The sequence below is a fragment of the Zootermopsis nevadensis genome, unplaced genomic scaffold (assembly GCF_977971745.1).
Source record: "Zootermopsis nevadensis isolate Lab colony 2312 unplaced genomic scaffold, Znev_1.0 Znev_ptg000030l, whole genome shotgun sequence".
In the NCBI taxonomy this organism is placed as follows: Eukaryota; Metazoa; Arthropoda; class Insecta; order Blattodea; family Termopsidae; genus Zootermopsis; species Zootermopsis nevadensis.
Window position 1 is genome coordinate 19,898,971 of NW_028259162.1, and position 21,005 is coordinate 19,919,975.

At 34.6% G+C, this 21,005-nt stretch overlaps 1 protein-coding gene across 1 annotated transcript in view; it reads right to left on the reverse strand.

Moving 5' to 3' along the window:
• Positions 1-21,005, reverse strand: part of LOC110835660 (uncharacterized) — a 146,498-nt gene that overhangs the window by 10,163 nt on the left and 115,330 nt on the right. Inside the window, exons 26-31 of the mRNA XM_087358598.1 lie at positions 19,155-19,359; positions 15,471-15,497; positions 3,041-3,230; positions 2,035-2,170; positions 514-696; positions 291-435 (exon numbers count right to left, since the gene is read on the reverse strand). Of these exons, the coding sequence (XP_087214724.1) occupies positions 291-435; positions 514-696; positions 2,035-2,170; positions 3,041-3,230; positions 15,471-15,497; positions 19,155-19,359 (886 nt within the window). The remainder of the gene's footprint in view (positions 1-290; positions 436-513; positions 697-2,034; positions 2,171-3,040; positions 3,231-15,470; positions 15,498-19,154; positions 19,360-21,005) is intronic.

Below are 21,005 nucleotides of genomic sequence, written 5' to 3' on the forward strand. Positions count from 1 at the left end.
TATTAGACGATGGAAAACATCCAAAAAAACTTTTTATTTTGGAATTATAATGCCAGCTGTACACTTACATCACCTACAGTCTTGGTCTTAGAAAATGTTCCACTCTTGATCTTAGTTTCACAGGGTGTACATATGTCAAAATCATAATTATGTCTGCGAAAAATAAGCCATATATATTATATTAATTCCCTCACTTTCCTTGTTTATGAAGGAACTGTTAATTTGACAATACAATTTGGCAGAACAGTCCTATTCATAAAAGTGAAATAATTAAGGAAACATTAACTTACCCAGGCCACCATCCCTCAAGAAACTGTACTTCTTGTTCAGGACCAACAAGTCAGGTTCTGAGAGTGTTGACTCCGGCAGGATTGTTTCTGGCAGAACAATGTTAAGTATACAGATGGGCTGCTGAGGTGGTTCTCCTTTTGCTACCTGTTTATAAGACAAATTTTCAGTACACATACTTCATGAAACAGTGAAAATTTGTGATGTCTATAACTGTTAGCTCACCTTTGGCTCTCTCATGAAGAGAATTCTGCCAACTGTATCAGCATGTGGATCCTTTACACGTACTGTGAACGGAAGGCGGTTTTCTTTGAATGCTCGGAAGCCAAGCTGAAGTTGATCACCTGACTTTGTTACAGGTACCAAGTTTCCAGAAAATTCTACATGCTGAGATTTGCCTTCGAGGACCTGCAATGTAAAATGTGGATCACATTTAAATTCCAGATGCACAATGTCAGGGATCACCCTAATACTGACATGCAACAAAGACGTGTTCTTACTGAGAAGGACAATAAATAGATTCATCATCCTTCTAAGTTTAAGGGTTAGTTTGCCAAGTATAAGTATTATCATTCTTTAAACATGTTATATATAATTTCTTGTACAGTGCTGTATAATATCTGTTATTCATAATATATATAATTTTTTCATTACTGCTTCGTGTTTTTCATAGTCAAAAATCATAGAACATGTTTTTTGTCCCATTAAGTATAACTGTAAGTGCTTATAAATGTTGACTCTGATGTACCTTCAGACAAAAGTGATGTGAAAATCTGGATCATGGTAACCTGGACTTTTATATAACTGACAATACTTATTTTTGTCCTTCGTAACATAGATTAAAGCCTAGATAATTGAAGTATCAATTCTGGCTAACATTTTGTTCAAACAACAACAATTACTAAGGAGAACAAGAAAAATCAAAGTTATAAGTAAACAATGAAGCTGTAAGAAACAGGATAAAATCAGTTATTTATGTGAGAGTTCTGAAAATCAGAAACAAATGGCCTGATTGTAGAAAGACAGACTGGCAAAATGGAAATGAAATTAATACTAAATGGAAGATCAGTATGAACACCAAGAATGTGTTGGAAGGACCAAGAGAGGCTGGGTGTTCAAATTCAAGATACAACACAGAGAGCAGTGACTAGGTTCAAATTGGACTGGAATTTAGATATGGAGGCCCTTATCTCAAATTCAGTCCTTGAAAATGGGCATGAGTTGAGAAAACTGATTCTGAATTTATTTAATAATCTTATTCAACTGTTAACACAATTCATCATCAGATAAGGTGGAGAGATTATGAATGGTGACATCGTAAGGATCTGCACTGCAGTAATTGTGGTCTGTTTCAAGGCAGTGCCCTGATATTCTCCTGGAGAGACTGCTTAATGCTCTACAAAACATCAGTCAGAACAGTTAATTTAAAATGAATATGTATCTAATACAAGTCTAGAATGTCAATGCTGTATCAGACTGCTTGGAAAAAGGAGGAGGAGCAAAAGAGAAAACTGAAGATATCTGATGACCTCTGTACAATGGCAGTGCAGGAAGTGTAACTTAAGGAATCTAAATAATGTGGAATATGTTACCTTCAGCTTCTACCATTGCTTCTGTATTATAAGAGCAAAGTGTCTATTATTTGTTTTATTACATTTATCCTTAATGAAACAATTGAGTCACGGGCATTAACACAGAAACTGGAACCATTAAACAAAATTGGTATTAAACTGCACAGTAGCCTACCTCTACATCTCTACTCTTTGCAACTTCCGTGAAGTGTTCCTGATGTTCCAGGGTCTTGTCTTCCTTGTCATCTGTCATGCAGAACACCCTGAGTCGAGCCTCCAGAACATCCACTCGTTTTGCAAAGACCACAAACCTGTCACACAGAACCACTATCACTGATAAAATAGGACTTAAAAGTAATGTTATTTATCATATTTATTCACATAATAGTGATGTTTATTCCTCTGAGCTTGTAATTCTAATGAAGGGAGATGAAACATAAATAGGCATTTTTCACCAAGTAAAACTGGTGATGTCTGTATCAATATATAAATTCGGAGTAAGGTAAAATAAATGAACACCCATGTTGCTTCACTTTATCCTACTTCCATCACTGTCTTTGCTTTCTTTAATTGTGAAATTAAATTATCTTCATATTATTATTATTTTGTTTGCTTTCTCTCACCCATAATGTAGTTCATAATTATACTCCAATTTTGTTTTGGATGATATGTTCCAGAAAGCTTCTTAATCCTTAACCACTAAGATAGTAGCAGAAAGAATAACTTCTTTTTTCAGAGAATACAACTTGCAGTGCTCTATTGTTCTCAGTCCTCGTACTGGTTAGAATTAGGCTACTCCTAAACATCCGGTCCCTATAACTCCACTAACTTTCCACTCGCATGACTTATTCATCATCCTGATGATGGAGGCAGCAAGGTAAACATCTACCAGACAACACGGTGCATCAACCCAGAAGACTGTCTTCTTCAGACTCACCGCAGTGAAAATCTCAAATCCTGCGTGTTGATAGTGCTCTGTGAACATGATCTCAACTGAATTCCCAGTCTCTCCTGTGTACACCATCCTGAGCTCCACGAGAATTATGTATAGGCCTGGTGTTTTATGGGCCAGGCCATCCTTGACAGGCTGAAGGAAGGCAGAGACTTTCAGAAGGCCTACCAACTTCATGTTTTCCTTTAAAAATACGTGCAATACGATCAACTACACTCATGATACTCACTTGGCCATGAAGGGAACATGTATAGCCTCCTTGTACAGTTCAGTAGCCATCTTGGTTGCCTCGCTAATGTTGCGGCAGTCCATTAGCCAGAAACGTGCTGACACTGTGGTCGTGAAGGATACGCAGTCATTAACAAATGTAAGGGGTGTAGAACCTGTGACATCTTCCCACTGGGCACGTGTTGTTCCACCTGACATCACCAAATTGCACACACATGGGTAAAAACATAACATGAGAATGAGTAAGTTAATATAAATCACATCTTAAATTTGTTTTGTTTGAATAATCATGCTGTGGTAGACAGTCAACAAATGGTGTGGTCCCTTCTCTAAGATTGGGACACCAACAAATCCATGCAAGATAATAACTGTGTTTTATTATTGTTTCCCATGACATATTCATTCAAAGGCAACAAATACTGGTAATGTTCATTCATGTGCACCTATGTCCAGTTAGAAAAGTATATAAACTGGACAAAAATTTCTCAATAATGATATAAACCTAATACACTTATCTTTAATGTTTCCATCCTGTCAATAATGACATAGTTATTATAAGAATACAGTAACATAATTAATAATGTCATTTCAAGAGACTTTCTTCTTATGCTCAAGTAACTGTAAGACAATATTACAGTCTGAAAAGAATTGAACTGATTCATGTTTATATTACATTAAATAAATTCAATCATAAACATTGTCCTGTCTACAAAATATGTTGATAAAAATATTTATCATTCTTCAATACTGTTACAGAAATTGTTTGTACTAATTAAATGTATAAAAATATAAAATAATGCATTACACAAAAGCTAAAATGAATAAGAAAATACTGCGCATTCGGTGCTTCTGAATCAACAACCTACAATATAAATTCATGATTCAATTTGTATTATTTAGTTTTAAAAGTTTGTTTGCATTCTTTGATCAATTTAACAACTTACACATTCAGTGATTAAAATGAAAATTAGAATTTAAGACACAAAATTGTAATAATAGTGACTAGGAATAACAACTGTAAGCAAAGTGAACATTACAAACTCATATATTTTAGAGTAAAATACCAGCACTTCTTTAACAACCAATACATTCACCAACACAGTGTATCCTTTCTAAAACTGTACTGCCCTTATTAACTGTTATTTAAGGAGTCAATTGGCTACAACTATGAAGCAACCCATGCAATGCCATGCACATCTATTTAAGGTCATTGTATTTTGTTGAAACGAATAAGTGTTTATTTTTATGGCTACAAAGATTAAAAAAATCTATTTATAAGAAATTGTGGCAAAACCGAATACTAGTGGCATCATCATCAACAGGAAGACTTTGTAGACTGTTCTCAATCCAAAGTTTAACTCAGAAATGATCCCTTCATTGTTCGTACGGCATACACCATTCTCCTACCTTTTAGTGTATACAGGCAGTCTTTTAGAAAATTTTCCTCCATGCATTCCTTCCATGTGGTGGAACCAATTAATTCAATATTAAACTACTTTGTCAAGGATGCTAACTATGTTTAGGTCTTGACTAATTTTTTCGTTTATGGAATGCTATGTTCTCCTGTAACACGCAACAGTCCTTACTCCCACTCTGATTTGTATATTAATGTCGGAAGTGCCATTACTTTAACAAATTTTAAAACAGTCTTTGTTCTTCATATGCCACCTAGCAATCTTTTAATTATGCTATATGCATACTGGAAATGACATTGTTTCATTCTACATTTAATTATGAAAAATGGTCATTATTATTTTCAGCATGTTCTCCATTGAGCCCCATTACATCCTTAACAGGACTATAACTAAACCTCACATTAAAATCATCTTTCATTTCTAGGGGCTCTGCCACTGCCTGCTTTACTTGCCAACCCTGCTGTGGGTACTCCATCCTTCCCATCTCTATTATCAGTACCTACCCATGCTCCCCTCATATCCTCTACTTCCCCTTACTTTCCTTCCCTTCCTGTATATATTTTTTTATTTAGGGATCAAGAAATTAGGGAAATAAACAGAAAATACATTTAAATTATAGTTAGTATGTCACAACTGCTGGTATATAATAAAATCAGTGTTGGTCAACAGAAGATATTCAAACAAATTTAAGCTTTACCCATTCAGAACCCATTTTTTGGTAAACTTCCCATAATTTGTATGTCTGTGCACAGGGATTTATTTCCAGTACCTGTGCAACTATTATCAACACTGCGGTATACAGTTCTCTGACATTTAAAAGACACAGCAGTTCCATCAACATAAATATACATCCGCCCAAACCAAATGCAAAAGCGCTGTTATAATAGCAGATATATTTTGATTCAAACTGTTTAAAAGTTCTCTGCTTTCAAAGTTACAAATAGTTTAAAGATTTGGATATGCCTGCAGCAGCATCAATTTTGGCTTTCCGTTCATGACAGCAAACATGTAGGTCTACATTTTTATTACATCGTTGATCCACTCAACCGTAAAACATAATGTAATTCTTCAAGTCTTTTGGAAACTCTCAATTTATTTTTCAATGGTGATTCCAATATCCACATATAAATTAGGAATTTTATTTTCCAGTTCTGACTGTTTGTGGTTTATTGCACAGAGTGCTGAATAAAATAATTAATCAGTCTGAGATGGCAAAATAATCAATAAAATATTGTAACATAACATCTAATATGATGGCTGTATGATAAATATGATACATAAGGGGTAGTAAGATACATTCTTTTAATCCTTTTCAACATTAATTCCAATGTAATTTTCATCAAACTATTTTCACAAATGAGATATACATGACCAAGTCACAATGGTATAGCCATGTTGTATATGACATTAGTTGAAATTTTAATATGACACTGGAGAAAAATGCATAATGAGGGGCCTTATAATTTGTACTCTTCACCAAATATAATTAGGATTATAAAATCAAGGGGTATGAGAGGAGAGATTAGTGGGGGCATGTAGTGCACTTGGGGGGGATAAGAAATGTGTACAAAATTTTGATTGCAAAATCTAAACAGAAGAGGCTGCCTAAAACACCTAGACATAGATAGGAAGATAACACAATGATTCTTAGAAAAACGGTGGGAGAGAGTGGAGTGTATTTATTTGGCCCAGATAGGGACCAGTGGTGGGCTCTTTTGAACATGGTAATGAACCTTCAGATTCCACAGAAGAAAGTGAATTTCTTCACTAGCTGAGTGACTATCAGCTTCTGAAGAAGGACTCTGTTCCACAGAATTAGTTATTTTAATGCTTTTTTTAAGCAGATGCTCACATGTAAAAATAGCAGTTATTATCCTAAACACATTAATTGACCAATAATAAAAATAGTTTGTCTCTGGTTTTCATAAAATGTTCCATGCTGTCTACTTGCAGATGCTCCTTTATGCCCAGTTCAGCTTACTTTCCTTTCATCACATCTATGTGTCTGTTTAACCATTTGTACAAGTGTGAGTCCTCCCTTGACTTTTGAACCAATAGTAGATTTTCATGATCTTACTATACACATTATGTATTCGAGGTTATTTCACCTTCATAATGTATAGCTCTCTGTCTTCAGTAATACCAACATGATGGTTGTGAGGTGGGCATTATACTAGCACCAGTGAATGTCATATCCTGAAGTTTTGTGCAACAAAGGATCTTCTGAAGATATCTGTATGCACCTATGAAGGCCAATTTTTGTAGAATGCAAAACAACAACACAGCCTTGCAAAAATCTACATTTAGCCTGCCACATAAGAAAATTAATCATTTTGGAAGATATGAGTACAACATTTGGATCGTTAATATATTGGTACAGTACTTGAAGTTATATTCTGAGTTCTGACATGTATCACAACTTCATTATGCAGGGAATCTATACTAGTGGATATTATAAACAGGAATGTATCACAGAGGTGATTTAGTATTTCATTAGATAAGGTGATGTTCATGAATGATAAACTGAAGAAGAATAAAAATTAAACAACTGTAACATATTTCAATGTACTGACACAGCGATTGGGAATAATCACAAAATCCTCAATCAGAGCAGCCAATGCCCCAAACAAGACAAAGGACATGAAGCCAACATGTGATATGGCTGAGATAAATTTAAAACTACTTCGAGAAATTGAGGAAAAGAAACCTAAAAACATATAAGAGGTTTGTATGGCTATTAGACAATATAAGAAAAATAATGAATGTTTACCATGGCTACAAATAATCACAACACTTTGCATAACACTGTGAAATTATGTATTACCGATCTCCTTCTAAATAAATATAACATTATAACATTTGATCCTTGATATTCAGCCAACTGCCATAAGAAATCTATGATCACTATGTCATCAGAGCTCCAGTTTTTGTGGTTTTTCACCTCAAAACAAAGAAAGTTAGCACAGTTGGGAAATTTTCTAGGTTAGAATGTCTATAACCATTACAAAAATTGTAAATTTAAAACAATTTTGACACATAAGAGTGGTATGACTAATGTCATTTCATTCTAGAAATGTTCTGTGAGTGGATGGACTTTCAACATGATCCAAACATTGTATCAATTTTAATATTACATAAAAATTGCATACAGAAGTAAAAAATTATTCAAAATTCAATAGAAACTGTACAACTATATAATGAAATTCTTCCAAATATATGGATAGACCTACAGTATACTGAATTTCACATTACACTTCCTTAACTCTGTGCTCAATTTGTTTTAAAAGCGCATCATAAAAGATTTATTTTCCAAGAGATCATCCAGAAATGTCAAAATGACACGAATCTCTTCTTTGAAAAACATAATACACAAAAACCAAATCGAAAATTATACCCTATTATTTTTAACAAGACTGACTGTCTCACATACATGTCCTTTCACCCCTTCCAGACCCACTCCTTCAACACGCCCATTACTATGCAGTAAAACCGTATATCTTATAAATCATTGCCATTCCGAAACAAAAGGGAAATACCTGAAATTTGCAATCACATAAAACAAATAGGATAGCAACACTTATTTTTGTATGAATTTGCCCTAAAATAATACTAGCACAAAATATTCACATTTAAATTTCTTTCAACAAATGCACTAAAACATACTACATATCTTCTATGGTTTCACATTATAGAAACCACTGCCACAGCAAAATAAATATTATCAGTGTCATAACATTCTACAAACTTGAGTTACAAAGATCAGCATGTCAAAGAGTTGACAGCCAAATTTCCAGTTAGATTAATAAGAACCAAGCCTGTTGGTTTGCTGACACAACAGAAGGGACAGGCTAAAATTCACATCGAACTCATTATTTTGAAGTAATATTAAAAAAAAAACCTGATCACAGCATAACACCACATGTTATACTTCATAATTTCTTAATACCCATTTACTACATTTTGCTTTGTTTATACTGCATTTCCACGTTATTTGTGCATCTGCTTTCATTTAAAATAGATGTAAATCTAGTCTTTTCAGCAATGTGGTGTCTACTATAATGACCACAACACAACCAGTAGCAATGAAACCATTACTAGACTTCCTGGATATGTATACAAGACATTAACATGCTACTCGCCAACAATCACAACTACTAAACCACGTCCAGGGTAATGAAAAGAAGTACAGGTAGGACTCGGTTTACACCGCTTCACTTTTGCGCCTCTCTCGGATCATGATTGGAGGGGGTGAAGAGTCATGACTCTGTCCGACTTCCTAGACACAGATGGTCCCGACATTGTAATAAAACTTACATTGTAACAAAACTATAATACTAAATGATAAACTACGGCCTAAAATTAAATAATTAAACAAAAAATGGATTATAAAAGTTAGTGACATAAATGAGCTCCTTGAGAGTCATGGCGAAGAGCTTTCAATAGAAGATTTAGAAGAGCTAGCTGAACAACTGTCCAAAGAAGACACAGAGGAAAGTGAAGCTGACTCTGCAATGCCGGTTAGGACACTAACAGTGAAATCAATGCAAGAGGCTATTGCTCTTATTAATAAGGGATGTGAGATCTTCTGTAGCAACGACCCCAACTGGGAGCGGAGCTCAACCGTTAAGAGAGGAATTTATACAGTTCTATCAGAAAATAAGAAGACCAAACAGACATTATTCTATCATTTTTAAAACAATAAATTTTCTTTCTTTTTCTTAAACATTACACAATTTTCAATATGTAAATTTCATAAAATAAAACATTTTTCAAGAACTTTGTGTTGATTACTTAAAATCTTGGAACGGAATCTAATGTATTTACATATGTTCCCATTATATTTTTGTTTCAATTAACGCCGCTTCATTTTACGCCCGAATTCTAAGGAACCTAAACCCGGTTTAAAACGAGTCCTACCTGTATCTGCACAATGCAGAAATTCCTTAAGTTCCCAGCAGCACTTCCTATTATTTGTTCATGTTAGGTAAGTTTGGAGTATTTGTGTCAGGAATAACATCTATAAGATTTGGTTGGGGGACAGGTGGCTCACAGGGATGCGTTAGATCCAGATTTTTCATATGGTATATCATTAGGGATAAAATTATAAGTGATCTGAGGAGCTAGAAGTTCTATCATACCCTATGCTGGTGCTACTATACTTATATAATTTATCTTAAATGGAAGCGGTTAATTTATACTTCAATACATGCACTCATGTTAACTGTCCACACTGGCCATTCTCAGATTAATATCACACATAGGCCACTGCTGCAGGGTGTAAAGATCCACAGATAACCTATTTCAGAAAATAATGTTGATGCTAACATGAAACTACTGAATTACCCTGCAGGATTATATTTGTAATTGTAAATTACGTACAACACCTCAATTTCATGAACTTTGCCTAGTTTCAGTGCAATGAATGCTTAGCTATTTCAAGTATACCATTCAAAAAATAAATTCAACATCACACTGTGTCTCAAAAACTTAGGAAAACAATAACAATTGAAGTTAAACTCTGTGTTTGTCACAAGTTAAAGTTTAAGAAAACAACCCACATTTTGTACTAGCCTTTAGATTATGAAGCTACTTCTGCAGACATTATCACTGATGACAGTACAAACTAAGATAAATTTCAAGAGAAATTTACAACAAAATAATGTCATATATTTTTGATAATTGGCAATAAGGGGTAAAACTCATTCCTTTAACAGTCAGTCAATTTAACATTGATATTAGAAAGCCATTACAAATTATTCAAGTGAGTTTAACAATTTAAAACAAAACACACAGAAAATCACTCTGAATATATAAATATATATACAGGGCTATGACACTTCTGCAGAACTGGAGCATAACATAAGCTCACAGCATTCAACACTTAGGCACAACATAATCACTTAAAAGAGCATGCACATTGAGCATAAAATGTTGCTCTGGATACCTATATTTTGCACTTTGGATTGAAGAATTCTGTCTGGACTTTCTGATGATATATACTTTCTTTTCCTGCATACACGTAACCCTCATGTAACATTTATTTGCTCAGAACTATTTAACTTCAACATGTAGGTGGTAACTAATTCCGCTCAGAGGTCAGAAAGTTGCATTGTACTGCTGACAGTCAACATACAACTAGTAAAATTACATGCACTTTAACTGTACTCAATTTAACTGTGTGCACAGTGAACGTCATCTAAGAGAACCCTCCAATGTCATACAGCACCTAAACACACGAATGTACATGATTTAGTTTGTAGCTTTTACACATTATGTCATAATTCAAATGTTAAGCCTCCAATACCAAAAACCCTTCCCTCCCCACTTAAACCCTTCATAATGTGCTTTTAGTTTCAAATTTTCAATGTGTATTATATAAGTTTGGGCTGTTATGTATTTGTTAAATCATTTTAAATTAATTTGGAAACTGGTTTTAACTTACAATAAAAAATACTTGCTCAGCATACTTAAAAATTGTTGTAATGTAATGTGTTTTGTAAATAACTGCCATCAGAACAACAAAATCACTTACTTGTAATTTCAAAGCTGTTTTCAGCTTAATAAGGATCATATGTTATAAAATAAAAAACAACCATCAATGAGATAGACGAGTACTTGCCACGGACACAGAGGGACTCATGTTTTCAATATTCCTTCATTTATCAGTGTATAACAAAAGAGTATGAAGTAGAAATAATGGTCTTATTGACTGGATAAAAATTGGTATTCAGAGGAAATGACAGAATGATTACATATTTCAGCATCTTGCTGTGGAATGTATAAGAAACTCATAAGAATATTAATCCATTTCACACTCAACAAAGTAGTTTTTGTTGCTTAAATAGTAGCTGCATTAAAGAGTTAAACATGAAAACAGGTTACTTAGCAAGTGGCATGTTTCAGCTCAACAGCCACCATGAGGCTCATAGGAAGCCGTTTTTGCAAATACAACTACTTTAGCCAACATCATAAAAGATATTTAATTATTTCAGGTAAGTATTGGGAATATGAGGTCAATTATGTTAAAAATATAATAAACTATTTTTGTCACAAAAGTAAAATTTAAACCTATAATGACTGGAGCAAACTTATAAGTAATATTTTCTTATTTATCCTTAGTTCTTTAGGTCAGAAAGAAAAATTAAAAATAGTCAAATATATTTGGGCCTAGATGAGAAGACGATGGGGTATGGAGAGAACTGCATAATGATGACCTTGAAAATCTGTACTCCTCCCCCAGTATTGTCAAGGTGATTAAGTCAAGAAGAATGAGATGGGTGGGACATGTGGCATGCATGGATGGGACAAGAGGTGTGCACCGGGTATTGGTTGGGAAGCCTGAGGGGAAGAGACCGCTGGGGAGACCTAGGTGTAGATGGGAGGATAATCTCAGATGGGATCTATGGGAGATAGGAGTTGAAGGAGACTGGATTTTGTTGGCCCAGGACAGGGTCCAGTGGAGGGCTTTGGTTAATTTTGTGTTAAATCTTTGGGTTCTGTAAGCCATCTAGTTAGTCAGTAAAATATATGTGATGTAGAAACAGGTACTTCACATGTCAGTAGTACTGCAGAAATGCATACTGTATGAGAAGCTTAAAAATGTGTAAATGAGTTCCATTATTTAGTCTGTTTCTAATTATTGGTAGATAAATGGTTTTAAGTTATGGTGACTTTTATTAAAGTTTGTGGAAGACCAGTAGGCTCTATGTCATCCTTATACTCAAGGAGTTACTATGGATATTCACAATATTATTCTATGATTTTGTATATATATGATTATTCACGTGGATACTCAGAGGAATCAGTAAGGTAAGGACTAAGATGGTTATCTCTGTGCTTCATCATCATGTAATGAAGACATGATAAAGGTGTGGGCACTATGAATATCAAGTAATTATTCTGGACTTGACAATCATAATATACATTCTCAGTGCCCCCTTAGAAATCAGAACCTGTTCACATCCAGTTAGTATGTCCACAGAGTCCACTGAATCATTAAAAATATTCGTAAGGCTCTGGTACACAGGTCAATTCACTGAAAATACCAATGCCACTTATGGATCTCCTGTCCTAAATAACTTCCCATAGTGCACCCTGTTCCCAAAAATCTACATTTGGGAATAGAAACATGCAATAATTTCTTCTGAAATCAGGGAAAATGTTTAACTCAGATGACTTTGCCACACCAGTATAACCATTACATATGATGAATAAGAAATAAATTATAATTTATGATCTACAGCTTTCACGGTGAGTGTACAATAAAATCCTTTCGGGCTATCAGCTGCGTCAAGTGGGTAAAACATGAAGAGACCAACGTTTCGAGGTCCATCTCTGTCCTCGTCCTCAGGGTACCCTTCTCTTCATGTTTTAACCAATTGACGCAGCTGATAGCCCGAGAGGATTTTATTAAATTATAATTCTTTTTAGTTTGTTACTGGTGTCATTCAATGCTGTGTTGACACATCTAAATATCCACCATAATTAAACCAACTTTTAAATCAAATAATAAACCAATTACAATAAGTACAGTCTCACCGAACACATTTTATATATATCCCAAGAGAACCGAGACAGTGGTGACATGTGGGAGATATCTGAATGAAATTCTGTTTCATTCCGTTCCTTCTTGTACTTTTACTCACATTCTTATTAATCATAATCATTTTAATTCTTATTTGATACTGCCTAACTTCAGAAGTTGACAAAGTATCATGAAATAGGCAAATAATCTTATATTTATGTTAGCATAAATATTTACGTTTAACAAATGTTTACTCAGCATACCATCCTTCCTAATATATTGTATTTTAGGTGTCTCAATCAGCATATAAAAATGGGAGTTTTTGCTCTGGGTACTCATTGGACTCTGTGCTTTTTCACACATAATGCTCACTGATGTTTCTGGTAAATTCACTGGGCCCACAGAGAAACTATACATCCAGAGGTCACAATGGATATGATACAAAATACATACACTTAATACTTGTAAACACAATATAATTCTGAATGGACACTAAGACATCACAACTGTTTCAGACTTTAACTTCTGTAGAAGCTAAAGTCATCAGAATCACCATGGTTACTGCAGAGTAATAAATTGAATATCATCTTTGAACAATCTTCTTTGCTACCTATTCCTGATCATGGAGCAACATACTACAGCTTAACAACATCAAGTGTGGCTGGTCCATATGACACTGAATCAACTACAGAAATTATTTAGTTCTGAATGAGGTGACAGTGATTGTGGAATACTTCAAGATGCTATTTTAACATTTGGCTGAAATAGCCTCAATAATAATACTCAATGCTCGTGCCAAGACTCAACTGTAATATCACTAAAATATACTTCAGGTATATAAGCAATGACAAAAAATGCTAAGCATGTGTAATGTGAATCATCCACAATGCTGGGTATATGTTAATTCAACAACTGCTGCTTGAAAGAACTGTTTGGTTCACCAAACATGAAAAAAGACACCACAAGGTTTCAAATGGGTTTTCAGAACTAGGTATATATACCAGTTTAGAACTCATGTAGTTGCCACAGACCAGTAGAAGTGCCCAAGGAAATGACAGGCATGTTATAAAAATGTATTACAGTTCACGTAAGGAAGTCTACATGTATCATTTTAGAAGTAATTTTTATGATATTTAAGAGACTGGAAAGTGTCATTAAAAAGAAGTACTCTGGAACTAATCAGGTGGTGTGTTGATGTGTATCTGTGATATGCCTATTTCAAGTCCAGATTAACCCAGCAATTTGACAGAAGAGAGAAAATAGCTTTGTATTGGTGCAGACTAAGGAAGACTGTGAAGACCTCAGTGATGATAATGGTCTTGGACAGAGTTTAGGTTACGTATCTGCCAAATCTATATAATACAATACCGAACATTCTCCTTTGTAAGCATGTGAACTTTCATAACGCATGATAGGAAATCAAAGTATCTCCAGACACCTCTACGACTCTATATTTGCTTTCTGGGAGCTGAAAGTTGTGCACAACTAGACATTCATATGTGCATGGAAGTAACAAATGCATTTATTGCACCTTTGTTTAAAAGCCTAACACAAACATACAATACTTACTGTAAAATCAAGTGTTGGATCATGAAATGACAACAGAAGTCCTGGTTTAACAGCTATAATAATTATAGAGAAACCATGCCACACAGACAAGCAACAACCAATAGTACTACATACCTTGTGATAAGAAGCCAAGACATAGAAAAAACAAGCAAATTAGGGGATACACTCCTATGCAAAACAAACATGAGAAAGGAAGCAGCAACGGTTTCAGAAAAGACCCTTGTCGGGCAACTAATATATCTTAAAATTTTGTTTCAGATTAGTAGGAATCTATAATAATTCCCTATGTACATATTTCTTTTTCCTTAGTTTGACTTTGTTGTGGTGTCTATCCAATCCCTCCAAGTTGTTAAGACTGATCGCTGGAGGGAGCCATGCGGTGTGAGGACATCCAGTGGTGCGAACTGAACTGTACAGTAGGATGGTGGAGGAAACCTTCTCAATGCCAATTATCAAATCCCAACTAAAACACAATGCATCTTGTTTGTCACTTGGTTTAATTTTGAAATGCTACACAGTCAAGCCACATTTCTTCAATCCCTGCATATTACTCAACACCCAGCTTGTAGTGAACATTTAGTGTACACATGAGGTGCACATTAGTGAAGCAGTTCTGAAAAAATTGTGCAACCTGAAAAAACAAGGTAAGCAGAAGGTGCTGTATAGTACGTCATCCTATAAAAATTTGGAAAATCTAGCAATGCTCCTCTACAAATAAGCTCCAGTTTCTGGTTTTAACAACTCTGAGAGACCAAAAATATTGGAGAAAAATACAGAAGTATATGCAGCAAATCTAAGAAAAGTGTGTGGTGTTAACCATTTTAATAATTGGTGATTTTTTGTTAAAAATATATATATAATTCAAGACAGAAAGGAATATATAAATAATTATATATAAAACAACAGACAGTGTTGCCCATTACCTTTAAGTGATCTTTTCCGAAACACCCCTGCCATGCGTGCAGCAATGCAGCAAAGTGAGGGAGCAAATTAGTTACAACACAGTCGACACAGCCAGGGGCCGGCAACCCTTAAGTGTGCTTAGAAAGCTTTGGCACTATCCCCATATGACACAACACCACATTTCCCTCTAGAAACACTAACTGTTCACTTTTAGTGGACATAAATCCATCTGATACTTTAATCTAATTTCATTTTATTAAAAACAATGAATGCAAAGAACAGTCCTTTGATAGATTAATACTCAGAATAACTTCACATTTTTAACAGCTAGAAGAAGGTAATGTAATGGACAGAAACTTCATAATCTCTGATATGCTAACTTTTTCTACTGTGATCTTCTTACCCTATGATAGTGGCTGGTAACCTGCACATGTTACAGTACTCTAAACAAAATGTTGTATGGAATATGAAAAGCTGGCAATAACAGAACTGCTATAAAAACAAATGCTACTGAGGATTCTTACAACTAGCTACATGAGCCAGTATCAATAAGGAGAACACATGCACGTGTGTCCCCTGGAACACCATACTACACAACTATGTAATGCAGCTGAGTTGCAATGGCGTTATGTATCCAAACATGCACAAGGAGGCATGTTATTAATGATCTGAGCCATGCTGAAGCTCTCATTGTGAACACAACACCATCCCAATCACAGTCCATTAGTTACTTCAACTAGACAGTTACTTGTTAAAACTCATTATTGTAGGGTGAGTACACTACATACATAAGCTAGGTTGCCAACCCCTGAAAGTTATATAGAATTACTGCACAAAAACACTTGTAAAGACAACATCTAATTTTTCTCAAAAGAATAAAACTAACAGATCTATCAAAGTAATAGAATTTCTTTTAAAAATCACAAAGGGCAGTAAGGAAACTTATGAAACCCAATTTAGCACAACTACAAAACTGCACTCAAATCCCTTATGGATGTCTACAAATAGAAACACAGCACTGTGTAGAGTATCCAGCAAGGCGTAACTGTCACACTGAGATGCAAGCCAAACTGATATTCTATTCAAACTGTCAATTCAAAATGTAAAGAGACAGCAAGCAATGCTGGATATTTTGCTCTAATTTCAGATCTTAGTGACAATCAATAATTAACCTAGCAGTGCCCCCAACACACAACATTCAACTGATCTACACGGCATATTGGCTTCCCTTCAACATGTGCTCCTCACCAGAGAAGCGAAAGGACAGAAGTGAGGCATAAAGAAGTACATAGACACACAACACAATCTCTTTGTTATTACAAAGAACAGCAAAGCAAGAACAGCACAAGCAAAGTAACTTTACACCTAACAGACGAGTCTTGACACTTGCTGTGCAATAGTCTCCCTCCAATGGCCAGCACAAATGGAAGATAGTTGTTCATCAACAACTATTGCATTATTATTCCAACTGGCAACATGGACGTGGTGCACACATCATCATGTTGGAAGGAGAGTATAGCACTTGTGCCAACGTATCTTGTTATTTTAATGTAATTTTTACAGTGGCTGAAATACAATTTCTGTGTTCTCACTTATATCCCTTTGTTCCATGGTGCAGCTCTCAATTCACATAATCTCAGGCATAGCAAATACCATAATGGGCTTAAAGAGGCAGATTCTCTAAGGAACAACATAAACTTGTGACTCCATGTGCTTGAATGATTTTCACACTCAGTACCACGTGCTATTCCTAAAATATAATTAATTTCGGTTTAAATGTTTTGAGGTATATAAGTACTGAAGGACTAGATGAATTTGTACTGCGGGTTGGTTAATTAATTATTTTTTAATGGTACTGTATCAACTGCAATAATAATGTCAAAAGAGATTTATGGTTAAATAATTGATCTAGAAGAAACTAGAAAGGGACCAGTCCTGTCTTATTTAAAGGTACTATCTCAGCATTGTATGGAGGGACTGAGAAAATCCACTGAAACTATGTCAGCATAGCTGAGCACCTCTGTAATACAAGTTGCATGCATTATTGCTTGAGCTAATTTCTTTGGTGATGTACTATAACATTTGCAATATTACCAACATACAAATCAACCTTTACTTCTAGATTACCACTTACCATACCTACAGCTGTGTCATAAGCATGATGGAACATTTGTGTTCCTGATTTATTTAATGATGTTTTATCATTTTCATAATATATATTCCATGAGGAATGAATTATATGGATTAAAAAGGTCTCCAGACCTAATATACTCTCCCAGAATTTGCATAGGCTCTGAATAAAACCATGAAAAACTTCACAAAAGTTATACTTAAGAACACTACAGTGTTCAGTACAAAATATAATGGTGTTCATTAATGATCTTTCATTGGAAAATTGGAAAAATCATGTTAAAAATTCTGACAATGCAGATTTAAATGAAGAGAAATATGTATAAATACAATGCATTACACATGAAACTTTGCTTTGAAAGGACTGAGATTAGAACAAAATAATACCTCAGTATACAGTGCATCTGAATATTTCAGAATATAAACTAAAACTGCGACACATCCGTAACAGTCAAATTAATCCCAAAAATAATAAAACTCATGAACCTAACAAATGGAAGAGATGCTCAGAGGTAACCCTAATTTGTTAGTGAGACAAACCGTTTTATATACAAATGTCAGCATCAACTTAGAACTAATTTAATTTTTCCCCTCTTTACCATAAATATTTATTCAACAAAACTATAGCATACTGTACATTTTAATTTTCAGAGCATATTACATTAGCTGGCAGCAAGATGTGAACAATTAACACATCTCACAAGACACGTGGATAGAAATGTGAACACCAATCTTCAGGACTTTACTTCTAAAGGCCAATATCCTATCCTTTGATAATTATATCACCATATGTTTCTGTCTGTTTTAAATTGCAACATGTAATTAATGTCGTAATACAGAATATTCTTTAAGCAGCAAAATGAATCAAGAAATACTTTGATGTCATGGAACTTGAAGACTTGACAAGCTCACCAAAAACCCTTAACCTGATCCACTATATCTAGTTCATGTCTTCACAACTTGTTTCTTTGAGATGAATCTTATTATTATCATCCTCATTATGAAATTTTCTTTGATTCCTTTCCATTTCACCTCTCTTAGGAAGAACTCAGAAGGTAAAATAAATGAAATTATCCTTGAATCTAAGTACTGCACTATAAAGACATACAGAAGCATGAGCTACATTGACACTAGAGAGAGTGAGCGAGCAGCCAGCTCACACGTTGATAAATTTTATCACCAGATAAGGGGACTCAATATACACCATGGACAGGAGGCTGAGTACATCTCAGAGGTATTTTGGATGCAATAAATAGCAGAAAAATCCTAACATACAGTTCAAAGCTATTCATATTACATACTGAGATATCATGGCTCATAAAATATATATGGAAAATCAAAATTAAAAAGAAAACACCCAAAACAGCAGCTTTACTTATAAGCCCCAATGTTGCTAAACAATTCTTGACATAAATACATGCCACTACATCTACCACTTAAGATAATACAAAGACAAATAGTCCTTCAGTTTAGCCTCTACTATCCCAAGATTATGTGGCAGGAAACACCACTAGCTGCTGCTAGAACATGTTCCCACCATGCCTCTTTCTTCCCACAGCTGACAGTACACTCACCTGTGATGCTGCAGAGGAGTCTTAACGTGGGGGCATCTCCTGAATATTGGTTGATCATACCCTTGTTGGCAGCCTGAGGTACAGGTATCGTTAAGGTGATGGGTTTGTGGAACTTGCGTCTTCGGGGCTCGACCGTTACTATAGGTGATACAGCCACTCGGTTTCCCAACAACTTTGCTGTCAGCTCTGTTGCTATTGGTTGTGCCTAAAAATTCCAAAACAAAAGAGTAAAACCATACACAGATGTATCAAATCAGCAATTTTGAAGCAAAAATTTGTCATAGGCATATTAATGAGTGAAAGAATTTTTTTACAGCTCCACACATAAAAATAAAATGTCTCAATATCCCACTGATGAGCAAAGAACATTGTCACAGCTAAAAATATTGTGATAATAATACTATGATGTGGATGGTGTAAAATATGAGACTCAGCCATGTGCAAAATTATATAGGTATAGAATCTATTAAAGATATTAAGTAAAATCCTGAGATTATGGTAAAATTTGACAAAACCTTATATAGGATTTGAGGTTTTAATTTCAGGGAGTATAAAGATGTCTGTCTTCTGGATTCTTGCGCCATATAGTCTGGTAGAAGTTTACCAGCATTTCAGAGTGATCATGGAGGCAGCAGGGACCTGTGAAACACTGGTAAACTTCTACCACATTACACAGCACAACAACGCAGAAGACAGCTATCTTCTAAAAACCTTAAATGTTGCTACATCTGGCCCCTTTTTGTATAAGCAATAAATATAGCTGATGACATAAGCTGAAAATTGCTGAACTCAACTTTCAAATTCAGTTGTTTCCAATTTATCTGTACTTTCATGTGGGCCTGTTCTATGTATTATAGTTATCATATCTCAGAAAATATTCACTATTATAACACTCATAGATATTCAAAGCAAAATAAAGACTAAGTTTTCAAACAAAACAGGATGGTCCAAGATAAATAATAAATTATAAGTAGCAAACTTTTTCATGTACTGCTTCTTTACCCAAGCATTGTACAAGATATGTCCATGTCAAATGGAAACATTGACAGATGACAGTGCCAGTTGATTAGTTCGTATTGTGAATTTACAAAACAAAAGTTGCAACAGGCTCTAGCTGAATCCCAAGCAAGATTTGTCTTGCCAGCTAGGCAGAGTTCTTGAGTTGAAACATGAAGTGTTATTAATCGTTACCAAAAGGCTCATCACATACTTCAAGTAATAATAAATTTGTATTATTTTAAGCCCAAATGTAAAATCATTATAACCTATCATAATAGCTTTTAAAATCTGGGATTTTCACAGCAGTAAAAATGTGGACTGTAATCCGGGCTGTGGTACCAACACAGTTACAACATTTTGAAGGAACATAATGCCTCCAACCCTGACGATGAAAATTATATATTCCACTGAAACACTGGTAACTACCTACAAAACTACATAATCTTGCAACCCAGAAGATCACAATTCACATCTTAATATCTCCTTATATCTAAACTAAAGGAAGGTCTTCAGGTATGCACTTCTATTATTTCAGTACCTTATAAAAAGACTCAGTTCCAGTCAAATTTCTGCACATCCAACTTGCAGATGTTGAAGTTAATACACGAATTTTTACAATTTTTTTCTTCAAATATGATAACAACTATTGTTTTACCTAATAACATATTATTTAGATCATTAACTTAGTCTGTAAAACTACTGGCTAAGTTTTGCCACCAGCAAGGTTTGAGAATTTTTTTATAAAAGTTAGTTCAATCTAAACAAATAAATGTAATTTGTGACTTTTGTGAATGCACCAAACAAAATATCTTTAATTAACTGTTTTTTTCAACAATTTATGCATCTTCTCCC